At 44.9% G+C, this 20,775-nt stretch overlaps 2 protein-coding genes across 6 annotated transcripts in view; one reads left to right on the top strand and one right to left on the bottom strand.

Moving 5' to 3' along the window:
• The window catches only part of LOC143292417 (cGMP-dependent protein kinase 1-like), a 103,190-nt gene extending 96,152 nt beyond the window's left edge, over positions 1 to 7,038 (top strand). For 3 of the 5 annotated variants that reach the window (XM_076602668.1, XM_076602667.1, XM_076602669.1), the window contains 4 exons: positions 921 to 1,136; positions 2,648 to 2,781; positions 5,014 to 5,080; positions 6,499 to 7,038. In XM_076602668.1, the coding sequence (XP_076458783.1) occupies positions 921 to 1,136; positions 2,648 to 2,781; positions 5,014 to 5,080; positions 6,499 to 6,594 (513 nt within the window). In that variant the 3' untranslated portion in view covers positions 6,595 to 7,038. The remainder of the gene's footprint in view (positions 1 to 920; positions 1,137 to 2,647; positions 2,782 to 5,013; positions 5,081 to 6,498) is intronic. The other 2 variants (XM_076602670.1, XM_076602671.1) reach the window with 2 other exon arrangements.
• Positions 7,039 to 8,486: 1,448 nt separating this feature from the next.
• On the bottom strand, positions 8,487 to 15,930 carry LOC143291892 (complement C1q-like protein 4). The gene is made up of 4 exons (XM_076602028.1): positions 15,885 to 15,930; positions 12,931 to 13,082; positions 11,747 to 11,876; positions 8,487 to 8,835 (listed from the first exon to the last, which is right to left on the bottom strand). The coding sequence occupies exons 1-4, from the start codon at positions 15,928 to 15,930 to the stop codon at positions 8,669 to 8,671; spliced, it is 495 nt and encodes a 164-aa protein (XP_076458143.1). The 3' UTR covers positions 8,487 to 8,668.
• Positions 15,931 to 20,775: the final 4,845 nt, after the last annotated feature.

Here is a 20,775-nt window from a genome sequence, read left to right as displayed (position 1 = left end):
TCTCTTTATCACTGTCACCCTGTCTGTTTATTGGTTCAACATCGTCAGAGCTACTGCTGACCTGGTAGTATAAAGGCTTGCTTTCTTTGGTCATTCTGGTTAAGAATGCTTAGATTCACACTGTTTACTTTGAGAACAGCGTTTTATCACAAAGAATTGGTACGGTTGTAACTTGTTTTGTTTTGCCATTCTTTCTATCAAGCATTATTGCTTTCTATCTAAGAGGAATTTTGACAGGGGCAGCTGTTAATTTGCTATGGGCCTTTTAGAGCCCCGAGTGTGTGATGCACACGGGACCCTGGTTATCATCCCATTTCAATTTGAAGAACTAGCACACAGTCCAGTAGTGATGACAGGTTTTTCTCGCCCGTGAATGAATCGGATCGAAGACTTGGCATGGCACGTTGGTTAGACAGGCGCTGTGTCCACCAAGCCATAGCTTGGTCTGACAGTTTTGACATCACATGTATAACAACTGTTCCACGACAGCAGAAAATGTAGGCATTGGACGAATGGACAGGATATACAACAGATTTGTTCAGCTTGTATTAAGCCGATTGCATGGATCCATAATGCAATGAATGGTTTATTAGGTGAACGTGCATTTGACAAACTTGATATTGGGGAACAGAGTAAAACAGATACCTCACCATAATTGCCATCATCATCATTATCTTCATCAGTCCCTTAACTTTAGAGTCGTTGGGGAAGAGGAGGGGGGAAACATGAGGGCTGAAGAGACAGACGACGTCCATGCTGTCATGATGGCAGCCGTCAAGTGAAGATCTGGGAAAAGCAATCCCGTCCAGTGCTTGATGTTGTCAGACGGGCTGTTGTGTCTCTGTTAACTGTTTAGACTGTGGCCGTTTGTGTGGAGAACTTGCAGGTCAGCCCACTTTCTGCTTTTCCCCATCCGCCAGGTGGACTTTGGCTTTGCCAAGCGGCTGACCAAGGGCAAGAAGACATGGACCTTCTGCGGCACCCCAGAGTATGTGGCCCCAGAGATCATCCTGAACAAGGGCCACGACCACGCCGCCGACTACTGGTCCATGGGCATCCTCATGTTTGAGCTGCTCACGGGCACCCCCCCTTTCACCACCCCGGACCCCATGAAAACCTACAACATCATTCTCAAGGTAACTAGTTGCCTGTCTGAGAGCATCGCGTATTTATCATGTTATTGTTGTGTGTTTTTGTTTTTTTGTGTTTTGTTTTTTGTTGTTGTGAGGTTGAAGCTTTGGAGAGATGTATTTTGGGCTTGGAAGTGAAGTAAAAAGTCATGAAACCATTATGTATGAATGTTCGTAGTGTGCTGTTTTACTTTCATAAGCCCAGTGAATGCTTGAAAAGAACTTTCTGAATATTACATGTTAGGTGGTGGTGGAATGCATATCCCATCTTTTTTGTCGGCGTGTGTGTGTGTTGGAGACAAGGGTGGATTCAAATCAGTGAACATACTTGCCGTTGACTGGCAGTTTGTCTTTACTCCTTTTTTGTCTTTACTCCCTTTTTATCCAAGAGGCTATTGGCCATTTCCCTATTGCCTCCCCTTTTCGTACTGCAATAAGCGGCATAACCTGATGGCCGGTGTTCACACTGTCGTGCTCTCAGTTGGGCGATACAAGATCCGAGGCCTTTACACCGCCTGATAACCACTGGCTCGCGTGATTAATCTATCGCCCTTCGATTTATTTATCGTACCAGTATCTGGCACCGTGTTGATCATTCAGGATGATTGGTAGTGGTACATGATGTTTGGGAATGTTGAAGACATTTTATATCTGGCGCGTGCAACGTGTCTGAACTGCTGTGTCATGAAAATGGGAGGGAATGATTGACGTCATGCACTTGACACCTGTTCCCGGCCTCGTTTCTCGTCGTTCTGTTTTGTCTGTGATGACTTGCGTGTAGGGTTCATGCGAAGGTCAGGCATCGGCTTCATTTTTTTTTCTTTCTTTCTTCTTCTTTTTTAAGCAGATGCGGTGAAGTGTATATGGATCGGTCCGCACTCTGATTCCTCTTCGAAACTGAAACTAATGACTTGTACAACTCGTGATGTTTGACCACATGCCTGCCTATTCAGTCGAGCTTGACACCGCGCGCGTGTAGTAACTGATATTAATCTTCCTACGTCTCTCTGAGTCAGGTACATGTTAACTGCCTACTGGCGTTCCAGACAGGTCACCTCCCGGTTCTGTTGCTTCGTGGATTCTCTTAAATATGTTCTGTATGCTGGACGTTTTGTTTGTTTTTGTTGTTTTTTTGTTTTGTTTTGTTTTGATTTTCATCAAATTTAGTCAAGTAATTTGGAGGTAACATTGTGCGCGGGAATGCCTTGTCCTTCAGCCTGCCCAGTGATTTACACTGGCGTTAGTAGTATAGCTGACTTGTTTCAGGGGTTGAATGTTGCATGATGGATGGGGTGGTGTGGTGGGATGGTCGATACAATGCGAAGGTCAGGCACAAATTTATCTGTCAGAATGCCAAGTATGTCATGCCATGTTTGTTTAGCGCTCGTGTCAACTTTCAACAAGATAAAATTGATTACGGGCAAAGCAAAGCAAGTACTGTTTTCTGTACGATATCGCATTACCGCTAGAAAACATAGGAAGTGCTGTTGTGAAGACGCGGTGTGTGTACCTTGCAGGGGATAGACGTGATCGAGTTCCCCAAGAAGGTGAGCCGGTCGGCCACGCTGCTGATCAAGAAGCTGTGTCGGGAAAACCCTGCCGAGCGTCTGGGGTACGGCAAGAATGGCCTGGCTGACGTCAGGAAGAACAAGTAAGCACCGTACAAACCCCTCTCCTGTTAAGACGCTGTAGTAGTAGTAGTCATAAGTTTTTTGAAAATGTGCTCTGTGTGGTATAACAACACCTATTTTAAAAATAGGGCAGTTTGCATTAGCTTTTTCTGTTGTTGATGCCCGTCTGCTTTTTCTTTTTGATTTTGAAATACAAAAAAGACATTGTCAGTAATTGTGAGCGAATTAAATAGCAAGAGTATGATTCTGAGTTTAGGACATACCACAATAGCTCCTACACACAATTCAGCGTGCATACTGGTAGACTGAGACCGCGCTTTTGAGTGCTGTATACTGTATCGGATGTATTCGGGGGCGTTGTTAGGAAACTTAATTATGAAATTTGTGACAAGAACGACATGTGACTGCATCTCTTGGGCCCGGTTGACTCTGGACTGTATTGTCAATAGGCAGTGTTGAAAACAACCTTGTCACGTGGTCCTGAACCAATATTGACATCCACTGAAGTATTATCATCGTCATCAAAATATGTTACATAACACGTTCCAAGTTCTTTGACCTTTCATGTTCTGCTTTCATGGCGGCATTAGTTTCGCGGTTCCCTCCATTTGTATGCTTGCGGTGAGTTCCTGTCGAGGTCTTTTGTGTCGGGAGATGCAATGGAGACAGCCATTGGGGGATGTGGGGCGGTCGTCATCCCAGGATCGTGTTTGAAGATTGTTGTATTCCGTGTGATGTCGTGTGTGTGTTGAGTCAGAACAGTCACGTTTAAACGTAACTTCGTCACGTTTCAACACAACTGAAGTGACTCGTTGGGGCTATGGTGTCTCCTCTGGTGTGTACTCTCGTGGCGACTGAAGACGGATAGTTCTCCGAGCTGCTGACGCTGGGATTGCTGTAGATGATATCTGGATGTTGCTGTGTTTGGGAGCTCAGATTGAGCGTTAGAATAATGCCACCAAGACGTCGTGGGCGAGTGTGCACCATTGTTTTGTTTCAGTTTTATCTGCAGAATCAAAGTATAGACAACAGTCTGCTATATAGTATGAACAAAATCACAGTAAAGAGATGAATGCATTGACAGAAAAAGTCGATAATTGAAGCCAGCGAAAGTCTTTCCCTCTCATCATCATAACATGGTAGCCAACGTCAGTATCGCGGAAGCTGTGATTGAAACCCGAACTCCGATGCACCCAGCAGTCCACAGTGGGGTCGACCACAGTTGTCACAGTGAGGGCAGACCACAGTTGTCACAGTGAGGGCAGACCACAGCTGTCCACAGTGAGGGCAGACCACAGTTGTCCACAGTGAGGGCAGACCACAGTTGTCCACAGTGAGGGCAGACCACAGCTGTCACAGTGAGGGCAGACCACAGTTGTCCACATTGAGGGCAGGCCACAGTTGTCACAGTGAGGGCAGACCACAGCTGTCACAGTGAGGGCAGACCACAGTTGTCCACAGTGAGGGCAGACCACAGTTGTCACAGTGAGGGCAGACCACAGTTGTCACAGTGAGGGCAGACCGCAGTTGTCACAGTGAGGGCAGACCACAGTTGTCCACAGTGAGGGCAGACCACAGCTGTCACAGTGAGGGCAGACCACAGTTGTCCACATTGAGGGCAGGCCACAGTTGTCACACTGAGGGCAGACCACAGTTGTCCACATTGAGGGCAGGCCACAGTTGTCACACTGAGGGCAGGCCACAGTTGTCACAGTGAGGGCAGACCACAGTTGTCACACTGAGGGCAGGCCACAGTTGTCACACTGAGGGCAGACTACAGTTGTCCACAGTGAGGGCAGATCACAGCTGTCCACAGTGAGGGCAGACCACAGCTGTCCACAGTGAGGGCAACCACAGCGAGGGCAGACCACAGTTGTCACAGTGAGTGCAGATCATAACTGTTACAGGGTTGATGGTTCTCTGCTTCATCGGCTGTCAGGCTACAGGATGCGTGGAATCTCAGAATTCCAAACTCACTGATGCTGTCAGGCACTATACTCTGTAGCTGGGGATTCTCAGCCAACCACTGCAATGCTGAAAGATGCTTGGTTCTAGGGCGTTGTCTTTGAATATCCTGAACCATACGTTACCACATGCACTGAGATATAAACATATTACTCTAATGTGCTCATTGCTTGTTACAATGATCTTGAATAGTCTGGGTGTTTGAAATTATGGTTACATAAAATGTAGTATTATTGTTATATTTATTGCCATATTTATAATTTAATTGATTTCGGTACGTTTTTCAGGTGGTTCCAAGGCTTTGATTGGGAAGGTCTGAACAGTGGCTCCATCACACCACCAATTGTTCCCAAGGTAAGTGCATATCAAGACACATAATGCACAGTTGCAAAGTAAATGTCACTTGCCTGATAATCACTAATATGAAATGTTTACACATGACAAACAAAACGCACGTTTACTTCAAAGGCAGTTGATATTTACAATATACATGAAACCACACGAAGATGAATTACAACAGAAATTAAGGAAATTTCAAATGCAAGTGAGAGTAGTAGCGTTCCACATAACACACAACAGGAAGTGTTTATCCAGTAAAGCAAGACATACCACGTCCAAGCCCATACCATCGCATTGCACAAAGGGAAATTAAAGATGCAGGAAGTAATCCAGAAACGCAAGGAAGTTTCTGGGTTGTTCCATTGTAGCTTTCATTGAGCCATTCTTACTGGGAGGCATTGGTTTTTAGGGGTGTACCTTCGGGCGTCAGGGTTGGAGGTGTCGCAGGTCCACGATGCCCTTGTCAATTTTGTACTGCTGCAGAGGTCAACCAAATCTCAGCCTTCGCCTACGGAAATGTTAGTGGCTGTTCCACCAGAGTCCACATCGGCTGCTGTAAGGGCTCTGACCCATCATGGAGTATGCTGCCACCGTCTAGGACCCCCATCCACAGAACTTCATCATCAATCTCGAGAGTGTCTGGAGGTGTACTGCCTGGAACATCATGCAAGACTTTATCCCTTCCACCTCAGGACTCATCTCTAGGCTCAACAAGCTGGAATCTTTTCAGGGCCGCAGGAAAATTGCAAAGGCTATGATGATGTGCAAAATTGACAAGGGCATCGTTGAACTGCGACACCCCATACCCTGACGCCCGAGCGTACTCTTCAACCAGATCCTCGACCTTCCAGGAGGCAACCTGGAGAGATGTATACCCCATACTGCCGTACTGATGTCCATAAGCACTCTTTCTTCCCCTCAGCTGTCCGCATCTGTAATGCCTTTCCCTCTTCTTCCCTTCTCTGCCGATTACCCAGCTGCCTTTAGACGAGTCGTCAAGGCCTGGGCAAACCTCCAGCTTAACCGCGTCCTTGCCTTCACCCCCTCCTGCGCCCCCTGCCCCTCCTCCTCCTCCCAAAGGAAAAGAAAAGATAATCGCGGGGAGAGGCCAATGTCATCACTTGACAAAATAGCAACAACAAAAAAAGAAAAATAGTTTTGACAGATCTCAAATCTTACATCTCAAGTTTTCATCAGGCTTGGCATATTGACTGACCATTTGTAGTGATTGTCCTGTGTGTATGTGTGTGTGTGTGTGTGTGTGTTGCATTATTCCTGTACTGGAATATGTGGGTATCGCCTCTGGTGCGGTCTTTATCTTTTTAAAAGGTGTAAATTGTTGTTTTTATTTTCTTTTTCTTGTGGATTTTTATTTTTTGCTAGGGCCTCTAGGAACTGTTATGCTGAATATCTTTCATTATCATGTTGTGCAGGTGAAAGGACCGTCTGACTTCAGCAACTTCGACAGCTACCCCCTGGATATGGACATCCCCCCGGACGAGACGTCAGGCTGGGACCACGACTTCTAGTCTGCAGTGCAACGCAGCGCAGCGCAGCGCCGGAGTGGCAGTCTTGTCGGCCAGACCCAGTGTTTTGGTACTTTCTCACCCACCCCACCCGCGGACCCCACCATCATGTGTTGGTATAAAGTGGCTGGTGCCAGGTTTCCCGCTCCTGTCTGCAGGGGTTTCTTTTGCTCATCCTTGTCACACCTCACCTCTCTCGCTGTGTTTCATGGACAGTATCAGAAACGAGATGCAGCAATTCTTGTTGGGAGGGATTTGGGGGAGATGGTAACGAAGTCATCCGGAGAGTTCCCTCAGCATGGGAGATGTCCCCGATTTGTGGCTGCCGTTGTGTTCTGCCAGACGACGTGTGTGAATGTGTCTGTGCGTGTATGTGTGTGTTGAGAGCAAATGTGTTTATTTGTGTATGTGTATGCTTGTGTGCGCATCGACATGATGTGTTTTTTGGGGGGGAGGATTGGGGGGGGGGGGGTGTTTATCCTCTGTACAGCAAATTGGATAAGGCGCAAATTGTGTTTGTGATTTTCTACGATGGAGCAGCATTATACACAACTCTGATATCGTCATGATTGACTTGACAAGAAATCATTTTTTGCTCAACTCGGTAGTCCTAGTTTTCCCGTTGTTTGCAGATTCAAGTACAGGACGTACACAATTTATAAATATCTTGAGTTATGTGTTATGCAGAGAGTCGGTTTCTGTTTTTAAGGCACATTGTTTCGCCATATCTTTCTGGTAACTATTGAAATTAACTTTGTCAGTATGATGACATTGTCACAAACTGTCAGAACATTGGCTTACCATTCCCGGGTTTATGGACTAGCGAGCAGCTGTTTTTTTCTCAATCAAAAGTGGTAGCAAATGAAAATGTTAGACGATACAACATCATCTTGGGAAAGTTATGGATGATATGTACAACATCAACTAATAATGATGATACATAAAACCCAAATTTGGGAGGCCTGTTGCCACCAGTTTCCTCCTTCATTCATAAGGATGGTTAAAACCATGTCAGAAACTAGGTGATGCACCTTTGGTACTTTGCTTTCAAAGTATACGCTTCCTCTTTGTACAGATCCGTTGAATGGAAATATGCTGTTGATAATTGTCCGTTGTGGTGGTGTTGCTTTTTTAACTGAAACTGCCAAAATCTCTCTCGTGGAAACAAAGCAAGTTCAAGAAAACGTTGGTTCAGATAGCATGTGAAATGAATGCCATGTGATGTCCCTTTTTTTTAAATTTTTTTTACATTTAATAATGCCCTGAGCAGTTTTTCATTGTGCGAAGTTAATGTGATGGTTTTCCGATGTATACGCACGTTTTGTTGAAATGTCCACAGCATTACCATAGCAACTTCACTCATGTGGCTTTAAAATTTCGTTGCTTGTGAAAACATCAATCTGTGTTCCACATCAGAACATTCAAAAAGAAACCATACGTTTCATATTAGCTGTTTAAATGTAAAGTGCAGTGTTACTCTGTCAGTATCACAGAAAATACAGAAAGATATTACACTGTACATAAATGTACTTCATCTGTATATACAAAGATTCAAATACAGAATTCTATTGTGAAAATAAAGGAAGTTTATGTATTTATTTATCGCAGATTTTCTGAGCAATCTGGCGCGTATATGGGGTTTATTTGTGTTTGTATGTATACATAATTGGAGTTTTAAAGAGAACAAAATACTGGCACGTTTTGGGGTTTTTTTTTAGGAAAAATAACCCTCCTAAAAAGCAAACGCAAAAAAATAAACAAACACAAAAGAGCTGCCGTGGTATGCTTTGATTTTTTTGTTTTGATTAACGATCACAACGTTGAAATGTATTCCTCTGTCTAAAAAAAAATTTGAAAAGAATTTAAACGAAACGAAACAACCTGGGAAGAAGGAACCTTTTTGACAGAGTACTAGTAATAATTCAGAGAACTGTTGGACGTCTCTTTTATTCTGGGAAGACAGAACCTTTATTTACAAAGGACAGGTCATGATTTAGACATCTGTCGAACCACTCTTTTATTGTGGTTGAAGCGCCACAGTGCCAAGTGATGTGATAGCCACACACCGCGGGGTGGTCTAACCTCCTCCGACGGTGGGGAACTCCTGGAAAACGGGCGAGATGAGGTAGCCGGAGAAGGTGACGTAGATCTCGGTGGGCGTGCCGTACAGCTCGGAGGTGTAGCCGTCCACACCTGTCACGTACACCTCGTCCCCCTTGTTCAGCGTCAGCACCACCGCGTTGCCTGCCCACACCCAGCCAGCGGTGTCACTGTGTGTTGGTTTTAGTCATCTTTCATCGTTCAACAGTACACATGATTACAGTGCAGACAAAGACAAAGAAGCATCAACAAACTTAAAAGCTTATACTGTGCTCACACGTTGCACTTCAATTTTAGCATGACAACTCATGTCAGTGTTTGTTGAAATGCTGTTGTGCTGTATTGTGTTGTGCTGGTGGGGAGGGTCGGGGGGGGGGGGGGAGCACTTAAATTTAGTTCGATCGACGCACTTTGTTGTGCTGTGTTGTGTTTTGCTTTGTTGTATCACGTTTTTGTTGTCAAGACAGATTTCTCTTGTGTGAACTTCGGGCTGCATCTCCCTGGCAAGAGCTGAGCACGTAACCAAAGACCAGCTGCAGAATTTTGCCCTCTCGATTCGCCAGCCACTGATGTCGTGATATGTACTCGAAAAGACTTTTGTTGCTCAGTTATTGAATCAAGCGAAACGGGAACGACGGATAGGCGAAACCGAACAGAGTCAAACTCTCAAGAGGCCATTTGAAGGAGACCGTACCATCATGGAAGAGTAAACGGAACGGGGGAACAAGCCAGTCAGACCGGCACCGCTCCGTTTGTCACTTGGAAATGAGGAATTCGGCACTTGGTGTAACGTTTTCGTTTTTACTGCCAGGGAGTAGATAATAATTTTACATGCACAAAAGTAAATACTCCTATGGGGGACGATGGTGTCATTCCATGAAGTTGGTTCAAAGACAGGTAATGTAATGTAACTGACGGGTGCAGCAATATATAGCTGATATATGTACATCCTGTACACAGTATTTGACCAGTCCTTTTGATAGCAAAACGATTACACTTGCAAGCAGATTAAAAAATACGGGTGGCGCTGCTCTGTGGCGACGCGCTCTCCTGGAGAAGAGCAGCCCGAGTTTCACACCTAGAAATATGTTGTGACAAAAAGGAACACAACACAACGAACTAATTTTCAACACCCTCCAGCACAACACAGCACACTAAAGCACAGCACAGCACTACGAACATCCCCCAGCACAACACGACGAATTAATTTCAACACGACAAACTAAATTTCAATATCACACAACTCAAGCTGATCATCCACCAGCATAACGTTCAGAATTACGCAACACAACGAAGAAAGTTTCATCAACCACCAGCACAGCACAACGAACTAAAGTTGAGCATCACACAACACAACGATGTAAATTTCAGCACCCGCTTCCACGCAACACAACGACCTAAATTTCAGCATCTCCCTGCACAACACAACGAACTAAATTTCAGTCCCCCCACCCCCCTACACAATGCAACACAACAAGTCTAAGTTCAGCACACACACACACACACACAACACACGAACACACACACACACACACACACACACACACAGTCCCGAACAACGAGCTAAATTTCAGCCCCCGTATGGGCTATAGCCAATGTGAATAAATCATCGAAGTCAGGACTAAATTTCGACAACCCCAGCACAGCACAGCACAACACAACGAAGTAAATTTCAGCATCCCCTGCACAGCACAGCTCGAACTAAATGTCAGCACCCCCCTGCACAACACAACACAAACTAAATGTCAGCACCCCCCCTGCACAACACAACACAAACTAAATGTCAGCCCCCCCCCCTGCACAACACAACACAAGCTAAATGTCAGCACCCCCCCCCCCCCCTGCACAACACAACACAAACTAAATGTCAGCACCCCCCTGCACAACACAACACAAACTAAATGTCAGCACCCCCCTGCACAACACAACACAAACTAAATGTCAGCACCCCCCCTGCACAACACAACACAAACTAAATGTCAGCACCGCCCCCCCCCCCCCCTGCACAACACAACACAAACTAAATGTCAGCACCGCCCCCCCCCCCTGCACAACACAACACAAACTAAATGTCAACACTCCCCTGCACAACACAACACAAACTAAATGTCAGCACCCCCCCTGCACAACACAACACAAACTAAATGTCAGCACCCCCCTGCACAACACAAACTAAATGTCAGCACACACACACACACCCTGCACAACACAAACTAAATGTCAGCACCCCCCTGCACAACACAAACTGAATGTCAGCACTCCCCCTGCACAACACAACACAAACTAAATGTCAGCACCCCCCTGCACAACACAAACTGAATATCAGCATTCCCCCTGCACAACACAACACAAACTAAATGTCAGCACCCCCCTGCACAACACAACACAAACTAAATGTCAGCACTCCCCTGCGCAACACAAACTGACTATCAGCACTCCCCCTGCACAACACAAACTAAATGTCAGCACTCCCCCTGCACAACACAACACAAACTAAATGTCAGCACCCCCCTGCACAACACAACACAAACTAAATGTCAGCACCCCCCTGCACAACACAACACAAACTAAATGTCAGCACCCCCCTGCACAACACAAACTGACTATCAGCACTCCCCCTGCACAACACAAACTAAATGTCAGCACTCCCCCTGCACAACACAACAAAATGAATATCAGCACTCCCCTGCACAACACAAACGGACTATCAGCACTCCCCCTGCACAACACAAACTAAATGTCAGCACTCCCCCTGCACAACACAACAAAATGAATATCAGCACTCCCGTGCACGACACAAACTGAATATCAGCACACACCCCGCCCCCTGCACTACAACACAAACTAAATATCAGCATATCACAACACAACGCAACGAACTAACTTTCAGCAACGCCCCCCACACACACAGCACAGCACAGCACAGCACAGCACAGCACAGCACAGCACAACGAACTAAATTTCAGCATTCCCCTGCACAGCACAACACAGCATAGAACACCACCACCGACGAACTAATCTTCAGCATCTCCCTGCACAGCCGGCATGCACCCACCAGCAGCAGCAGACTCGTTGTCGGTGTGTCCCCACAGAGACATGACGTAGTTGAAGTTGTGGTACAGCTCCAGCCACATGTCGGCGTCCCTCTGAGCCAGGGCGTGCACTTGGAACACGTACACTCCGCTCTGCACACACATTCAGGAGGCGGTGTAGGGAGTGTTGGCACAGGTGATTTCCGGCCACGCCTACACACAGACACACACGCGTAAACACACACATACACACGCACGCACACTGAGAGGGGTCGTTCTTTCACGGCGACATGTCAGTTTCGTTTGCTCCATGCTTGCGGAGAGAGATCGTGTCAAGGTCATCATTGTCGGCAGACTCCGCGATTGTCGACGTCAGCATGGGGCTCCACTGTCTTCTGCGTGTTGGCTTGCAAAAATAAGGAGGCAGTACTGGCTCATAGTGCTGCGGCCTTAGTGGCTAACTAGTTGGCCTATGGGAACCATCCCAACACTGACTGTTCTAAAACCCTCTTGGCCGAGAGAGTGGCGATGTAACTTGGGCAAGACACTCTCCACTGTATTCAGATTCTGCCCCAGATAGTCGGGACAACAGCTGCCTCCTGTGCTGTTCTGGTGGTCTATCATGCAGATGTTGGCTTTGGACAGATTCCGCTGAACATCGCCTCTGTGATTTATCAGCAGACCCTATGATGACCTCACCCTGACATCTGGCTCCCTGAGGACTTCTGACACATAACTGCGGCAGGTGAACCAATGCCACTGGAACGTCACTCAGCAGGGCGGTGAATATTGTCCAGTTATTGATTTAACACTTCTGCTCGCACTGACGATTCATTGTTTCCCCTCCACCACACACTTCCTTTTTTAATTTCTGCAAGTTTACCATACTGTTCTCTCCTTCTTTTTGGTTTTATTACGAGTAGTAGTATATCCATAAATCATTCCGCAATTGTATTAGAGACATCCGTCACAAATTTCGTGAGTATATATACATTGATTAACGACAGAATATTATAAAAATCCTTCATCATTGTGCTGTCGACATCATAACTGTATGTGTATTGAGACATGCCTGATATAAAATAACTGTTTATTTAAAACCAAACGACATGGTGACCGGACAATGACAAAATAAAATTAAAAACAACAACAACAACAACAACAACAAAAACCGGCCACACAGACGTAGAACCCAAGGTGTACAGACCTGAGGACAGGTGAACTTGCCGGTGGTGTTGCTGTAGCCGTTGCCCGCGTTGTTGAAGACCTTGTTGTACACCACCACCCCGGCACCCGGAATGGAGGTGTGCTGGGTCAGCCCCACGGAGAACGACACTTCGTTCTCCCCATTCTGTCCGTCTGCAAAGTGGGCAAAAACCTCGTCACTTTCACTTTCAGCAAGGTTTCAAAGCATGCTGATTCGTCTATTTACGCAACACTACACTTGATTTAGATATATATTTTTTTAAACAAAAACAAACGCCTTTTCCTTCGCATAAACCCCACGCTCTAATCAGGCCTTGTGAACCTTTGTAAATCTAACGAACATAAAATTGCATAAGATTAATGAGACACTTTAGATAAGTGGATGCATTAAAATATACTAAAGTGAAAAGATACGTTAAAAATCACCCACATCATATACGATCATTATCATCATCATTTATCTTCCATGTATCTCATTATATCATCATCATCACTGATATCACTATGTTCAGCACACATAGGTGCAACAGGTGTAACCATGTTGTCTCCCTGCTGCCAGTCAGTACACGGACAGAAAAAGGCACTGGCCAACACACTGACGTCAACAAACGTATGTGTACACCGACACACGGGCAGGTGGATACTACATTGAAGTAATAGACTGAACCAGAAAGATAAGACACTGGCACATGGAAACGGAGCGGGAGACAGACAATAAACCATTGAAAGACAAATAAATGACAGAGAAAGGTCATATTGTCAGACATGGAAACAAACAAACAAAAAACACCAGTGAAATTTTGCTCATGTCAAAGATAACATTCATTTCATTCTGTCGATAACAGCGGCGCTGGTAATTATGAAGATGATCTTATAGGTGTAATGCAAGATAAACAACAACAACAGTAGTTGTTGTCGAGGTAGTAACAGTGACAAAATGTGAGCAACACTGATGACAATAGCAACAGCGACGAAACACGTAGTCGTCGTGTTTTTATACTACTGCCCAGCCACTATTGTGTCTACACTTTCACCATCATTACTGAAGACGATGATGCCATTGTTACACAAACAGACGCGGGCGCGCGCGCTCGCACGCACGCACGCACGCACACACACACACACACACACACACACAGACAAACCAAGAAAAGAGGTATGTCGATACCATTATTACTACCAACAGCTGTAGCATATGGTCAGAATGCAAGACCAGAAAAGTGAATGTCCTGTTACCGCAGCTACCGCAGTTTCTTCCAACTACCCCGTTCAGTGGATCTCAAGTACTAATCTGGGTGCTAGTCTTTCGAATCACACAACAAACCCAGACCCCATATTCAGCGGTTTCTAAGCACGCCTTTAGAGAAGCCGCTGCAACAATAGAATGTTCACGAGAAACTGCTAAAAACTTCACCTTCTTAAATGAAATAAAGATACACAGACAGTAGACAGACATAAAAAAGGTGTCGAATAATGGCGACGTGCTTTCCCTTTGGAGAGCAGCCGACTTTCACAGACGAAAAAAATATCGTATGGCTGAGGAGTAACACTACACCACACGACGTAGTGCTGCTGCTATCGTGATGTGGTGACTGCGACAGTCCTGAAAGACGAGCATTCAACAGCAACGTGGCATGGAAGGGAGACAAGACAGGGCGACAGAGGCAGGGACTGTCACACTGCATGGCGAGAGAGGGAACACACACATGCATGGGTTTTGGAGACAGGCAAACAAAATAAGTGGCCGAGTGCTAAGGCGGTCAACTTGGAAATGAGTGTCTACAGGTTTTAGTCACCTGTATAGTGATTTTACCCCCCTCCTCCCCCTCCACTTGACCTTGAGTGCTGGTCTGGGTGCTAGTCAGTTCATGCATACTCTCCAGATTAGACTTTTGCAACTCTCTGCTCATCGGTTGTCCGTAAACATTCCTCAGACCACTACAGCAGGTACAAAACTCCGCTGCCAAACTGATTTATAAAGCAAAAAGATCCACACACTGCACACCGCTTCTAAAAGAGTTGCACTGGTTACCCATAGAGCAAAGAATCAAATACAAAGCCGCCTGTCTCTGCTACCATGTCATATCTGGAACTGCACCCTGATACCTCTCTGACATCTTTCAAATCTATGTGCCCTCCCGTTCTATTCGCTCTGCTGCCGATGATAAAACCCTCCGCGTCCCAAAATACGAAAGAGAAAAGCACGGTGGTCGAGCCTTTTCATCACCTGCTGTTCAAATATGGAACTCTTTGCCTCACCACGTCCGTCACAGCCCCTCACTGTCTTCCTTTAAATCTGACCTCAAGACTTTCCTCTTCCAGCAGCATTTCCTCTAGACCCTCTCTCAAACATAAAAGTGGTTTGTTGATTGTGTCGGTAAATTTGTAACGCTGTATTGTGTGTGCGTCGAATGTATGTATGTATGTATGTGTGTATTGTACGCACAAGTTTGCGCATACATATATGTTTATTGTGAATGATTGTGAGTTGAGGACTGAGTGTGTTTTGTATGCGTGTGTGTGTGTGGATTGTAAAGCGATTCGTGAAAATGAAGAAAGCGCTGATATATATCCAGTTACTATTATTATTAGTAGTAGTAGTAGTAGTAGTAGTAGTAAATCGGATGCGGTGCAGTGCACTTAAGGAATCAACGGTAACAAAAGGGTTGTCCATGGCAAAATTCTGCCGAAAAACTTTGTTTATGAAGCAAAAACACTTCCAGACAGAAGAAAAAGAATAAAAAAAAACGGGTGGTGCTTCACTGTGGCGGCACACTCTACACGACGAGAACAGCCCGAATTTCACTCCGAGAAACCTTTGTGACAAAACGTCAGGTAATACAATTCGATAAATACACAAGGCAAGCAAACAGAATAAAACAGGCGTTATAACACGGTTTGGAGACCACACGTATACACTGGCCAACGATTTCTCAGTCAGACCACGTCACTCACAGACGGTGCACACGGTGAGCAGCAAGAAGACCAAACAACGAATCATGATGACCACTGGAATCGCTCACTGCCGACTGAACACTTGTGTGGCGCTGCCCCTGAAAGATTTTCCCCCAGATACGTGGCACCAGCAGAACCTCTCGACTGGAAGACAACTATACTTATCTGACTCTTCATTCGAGGCCAGTGATTACACAATGCGACTTATTTCATCATGTACAAGGAATATGGGACCTACCCTCTCGTTTTTAGACCCCAGGACAAATCTGCCTCAGGTCCTAAGGAGTAGATGGATGTTTTTATTTCGTACGGATAATTATTCAATGAGGTGACGTGATTTGCACACATGTTGCACGTGGGGAAAAATACTCAATGGGAAACATTTGACACAGGAAGAATAACTCCCAAAGAAACCGTCTACGAAACAATTTGAAAACCTGAATACCATAAACACGCATTTACAATATATATATATATATATTTTTTTTTTTAAGGGGGGAGGGGGGTAGGCTCAGCACACTAACCTGGTGTTCCTTCAAAGAATATCGGTCCTAAACTTAATCTGAGAGAGGGACGGTGTTTCTGCTCCGTAACGCATCTGAGAGATTGTTATGTAGTTTATTTTGTTTTTGTCTTTTTTCTCTGTAGTTTATGTGACAATGCGCCAGTCAGTGTGAAACTGGGAAAGCGGAATGTCGATGCCCTTTTGTCTTTGCTTGTAACCATGTGTACTGTTGAACAATCCAAGAAAAAAAGATGACTGTTTAGCGTTTGCTTATTCTCTGTGTGTGTGTGTGTGTGTGTGTGTGTGTGTGTGTGTGTGTGTGGTTTGTGTGTGTGTGTGCGCGCGTGCGTGTGTGTGCCAGTATATGTGTGTTGACGGAACAGGAGCTACATGCATACTTACGGTCTTGGATCAAAATTATTATTTTAAAAATAATAATAATAAACTAAAAGAGTGGGTGTGAGAGCAACATGTGAACCACATCCTCTAAGAGGGAGGGGGCGGGGGGGCATAAACTGGTCTCAAACTGGCATAATTCCAGAGGAAAACACTTGGGCTTATCGCCGACGATCAAAATTGGAAATAGGGGTGTGGGGGTGGTGGGGGGAGGGAGAGTTGGGATAGTGGGTGGGGGAACTGCTTCTATCTATCGCAGGGGTCAGAGAGCAGCGCGTGTGCTATCACCATTCTGCTGTGTCTGCCGTGGACACGGGTCAAGGAAAGGACTGGACACGGCTTACAGGTCAAAATTTAGAAACCCTGAATATGCTGATCTGATTTTTTTGTCTGTCAGCTTCAAACAACCGACTGAATGAAAACCGGGCTAAAGAATATCGAACAGGTAAAAATCAAATGAACACTGTGTAGATTTCCTATTCGCATTCGCTGAATATTATTCTCCTGCCTCCCTCCCCACCCACAACCGCCACCCCCCACCCCACCTCCACACACACACTTTTACCTCTTTCTCTTTCTGTTCCTCGTAATCTCTCCTATACCATTCCCCATTTCTCCAATATTTGATAAATTGTAATTGAGAACAGTCCCGTGCAGCCATGTCAGTTGTTCAAATAGAGAGATTTCAGTTTTTTCAGTTTCACTTTCTCAAGGAGGCGTCACTGCGTTCGGACAAATCCATACACGCTACACCACATCTGTTGAGCAGATGCCTGACCAGCAGCATAACCCAACGCGCTTAGTCAGGCCTTGAGTGCATGCTTACATATTTGTGTACCTATGAAAGTGGATTTCATTTTACGTAATTTCGCCAGAGGACAACACTCTCGTTGCCATGGGTTCTTTTTCAGTGCGCCAAGTGCGTGCTGCACACGGGACCTCGGTTTATCGTCTCATCCGAAAGACTAGGCGCTCAGTTTGATTTTCCAGTCAAACTTAGGAGAAAGGGCGAGAGCGGGATTCGAACCCACACCCTCACGGACTCTCTGTATTGGCAGCTGAGCGTCTTAACCATTCTGCCACCTATCAAATAGAGAGAAAAGGAGATAACTTGCCTGTGTTGTTCCTGTGAATACAGGATGCACGCGCGTGCTCAAACACCCACCCACAAACACGCACACACACACACACGGTTCGGAGTGGAGTCTTGACTTTGTCCACTGGTGGAGACAGGGTTGGTGTTGAATTTTGCTGACACGCTAAAAAAGACAAACACCGTGCATTTTACCACGAGCCACCCGTGCAACGCGCCGTGAGGGTTACAGGTTTGTGAACTCAAACAAGCTCAGAAAGCAGAGGCCAGTTTGAAAGCAAGGCAGCGACAGTGCTCTTGAACGACTTTATCTTAAAATGGAATGGTTATGCTTATGGCGCAAGGAATCATAAGATCAAATTCTCAACATTTTTAGTATAAAAAAAGAAAGAAAAATGTAAATTCAGCGTTCTTCAACCTCTTTATTTACAGCGTGAACTGTTAAGTTTGTGAACATGAGAGTGGAAATTTCAAAGTGATTTGAGATGTGCAGTCTTAATGCGAACAACAGGGACCTGTGTGTGCATTTCTAAACCGTGGTGGGAGAACAAACTCAACGCTGTTTTGTGCAGTGGGAACAATGCACACCCGATTCGTCATTCAAGGATTTTGTTCGAAATGATCTCTGTCCATGAAGAGGACCTGTTGAAATGCGTTATATGTAATTATTGTGGAATGTACGTGGTGATGTCAGTTTGCACAGAATTTTTGTCGCCGGAGGTAAGGTTTTTGACTCATTTGTGTAAACAAAGTGAGTCTATGTTTTAACCCGGTGTTCGGTTGTCTGTGTGTGAGTCTGTGTGTCCGTGGTAAACTTTAACATTGACATTTTCTCTGCAAATACTTTGTCAGTTGACACCAAATTAGGCATAAAAATAGGAAAAATTCAGTTCTTTCCAGTCATCTTGTTTAAAACAATATTGCACCTCTGGGATAGGCACACAAAAAAAAGAAGCCTAATTATATGCAAACTGCATTTACTCTTATATTTATATTTTTTGTATTCTCTAAACTTGGCACTTTGATCTGATATTCTGACCCAACAACAAGAGCAATCATTATCTTTTTTTTTTTCAAACAGGAACTTCATTTGCTAAGCATGGAAGTTTTATTTATTTTGCAAACGTTTTGGTGCAGATAGTAAAAAAGGGAAATTACTCTGTAATTAATGCTAGGGGACTTAATTTGCTTTAAACTGATCTTTCTCATCTTAAACATTACATTTTGAAATTATACTCAATATATAAAAAGCTTGGATTTTTTTAAAGCGTATCACAAGTGAGTCTTGAAGGCTTGCCTCTCTTGTTTCCCGTGTATTTCTTCCCAACTTGATCAGTGATTTCTTCCCCACCAACTCCCCCCATTCCCCCAGATTTTACCCGATAAAGTGTTTCGGCTAAGTGTTACATGCAATTCTCGTTGACCGAGTAGCTCCAATCGGAAATTTCCACATTTCTTCCCGTGTGTTCTGTCCATTCAGTTTCGTTCCGAAGACGGAAAGAGTTGTAAATTGGTTGATAACATTGTCATAATTATATACTCTACTTTTCTTCCCCTGTCTAATGACGTAAAGGCCAAAGAAAGAGTGGAGGGGGGAAAGAAATGTAGAGTATATATCACATTCTTATCAACCAATTTTACCTCATTTTTCGTCTTCTAAACGGAAAAGCACAAAGGAAGAAATGTGGATATTGCCCTCCCATCTTCTGGTTTTGTGGGTTAATTGGAAACCTCAGCAAATCGGCCATCTATTGCAGGGGAAGGTCTCAGTAGATGAACAGCCTGTTCATGATTTATACGAGTAGGGGTGGGGGGATGAATAGGCGTGTGTGTGTGTGTGGGGTTGTGATTTCTTTTTCTTCCGAACCTCCTGTCATCAGAAAGATGTCATATTGACATCGACGAATTTCCAGTCCTTGGACCCCCTGTGCTCCCCACCCCCTTTGTTAATGTTCACATCATGGATCTTTCGGGTCTCCCTGTTAGGGCAAGTAACAAAGAGTGTCTTGTGGATCGGAGTATGAGAGTGAGCTCCCGATGAAAGGGGAAAAAAGAGAGGGGGTGGATGGGTGGGCGATTCATAAGGCATTCGTTATTACTTCCCCTGACATCCCCCATTTCATTGCAGCTGCAGTGGCGCACGAACCAGAATAGGCCATGAAGCTCTCATACGCCCGTTTTACATTGCATCCATTTCATTGGCTGACAAGGACACAGTTTAGTCATTATCATTCATCAAAGGTCCTCGACAATTTCACATATTTGGGTGTTTTATCCAAACTTTTTTATTTTTTATTTTAAATAACTAGTTCGTAGTATATTAGTATGTGCGTATTTTCAGCAATGGAAGGATTTAATTGCAAGTAGTAGCAGGTCTGTAACTGAATAACCCTTCCCCCCCTCCCCGCCTCTCCCCCCTTCTCTCCCCCCCCCCCCCCCTCTTAGCAGAAATAAGCTAATGTTTATAATTGTTGTGAGGTGTATGATTGCTGGCAGTTTCGGAAGGTATAATACACACATTGCAGAACATAAAATCACAAAATACTGCTAAGTATGTTTTCAGAATACACTGTACCTGAGAGGGAATACTTATCACTCATTGTCAATAGACAAACCTAGACTGATAGTCCATGAAACACATTTACAGTGGATGGCAGAGTCCGGATGTGTAAACTTCTGGAACTTTCATACACCTTACCTGACAACAGGAAGAACTAAAGGGAGAGAACTCTTTTGAATCTCTTTCCTGAGTTTTAACGGAGTTACTTCCCTTCCGCTGAAAATCTGCTTACTCAGCAGACACACACGACAGCCTAAACAGCTGTGTACGGCATTCGTGGGAGGCACTTAATGCGTTTCTTGAGAATTTGAACTATAACCTGTTTCCGCCACTGAAC

This window comes from Babylonia areolata, chromosome 18, assembly GCF_041734735.1.
Source record: "Babylonia areolata isolate BAREFJ2019XMU chromosome 18, ASM4173473v1, whole genome shotgun sequence".
NCBI classification, from domain to species: domain Eukaryota; kingdom Metazoa; phylum Mollusca; class Gastropoda; order Neogastropoda; family Buccinidae; genus Babylonia; species Babylonia areolata.
The sequence above is the reverse complement of the archived record's forward strand: the minus strand, read 5'-3'. Positions and strand labels throughout refer to the sequence as shown.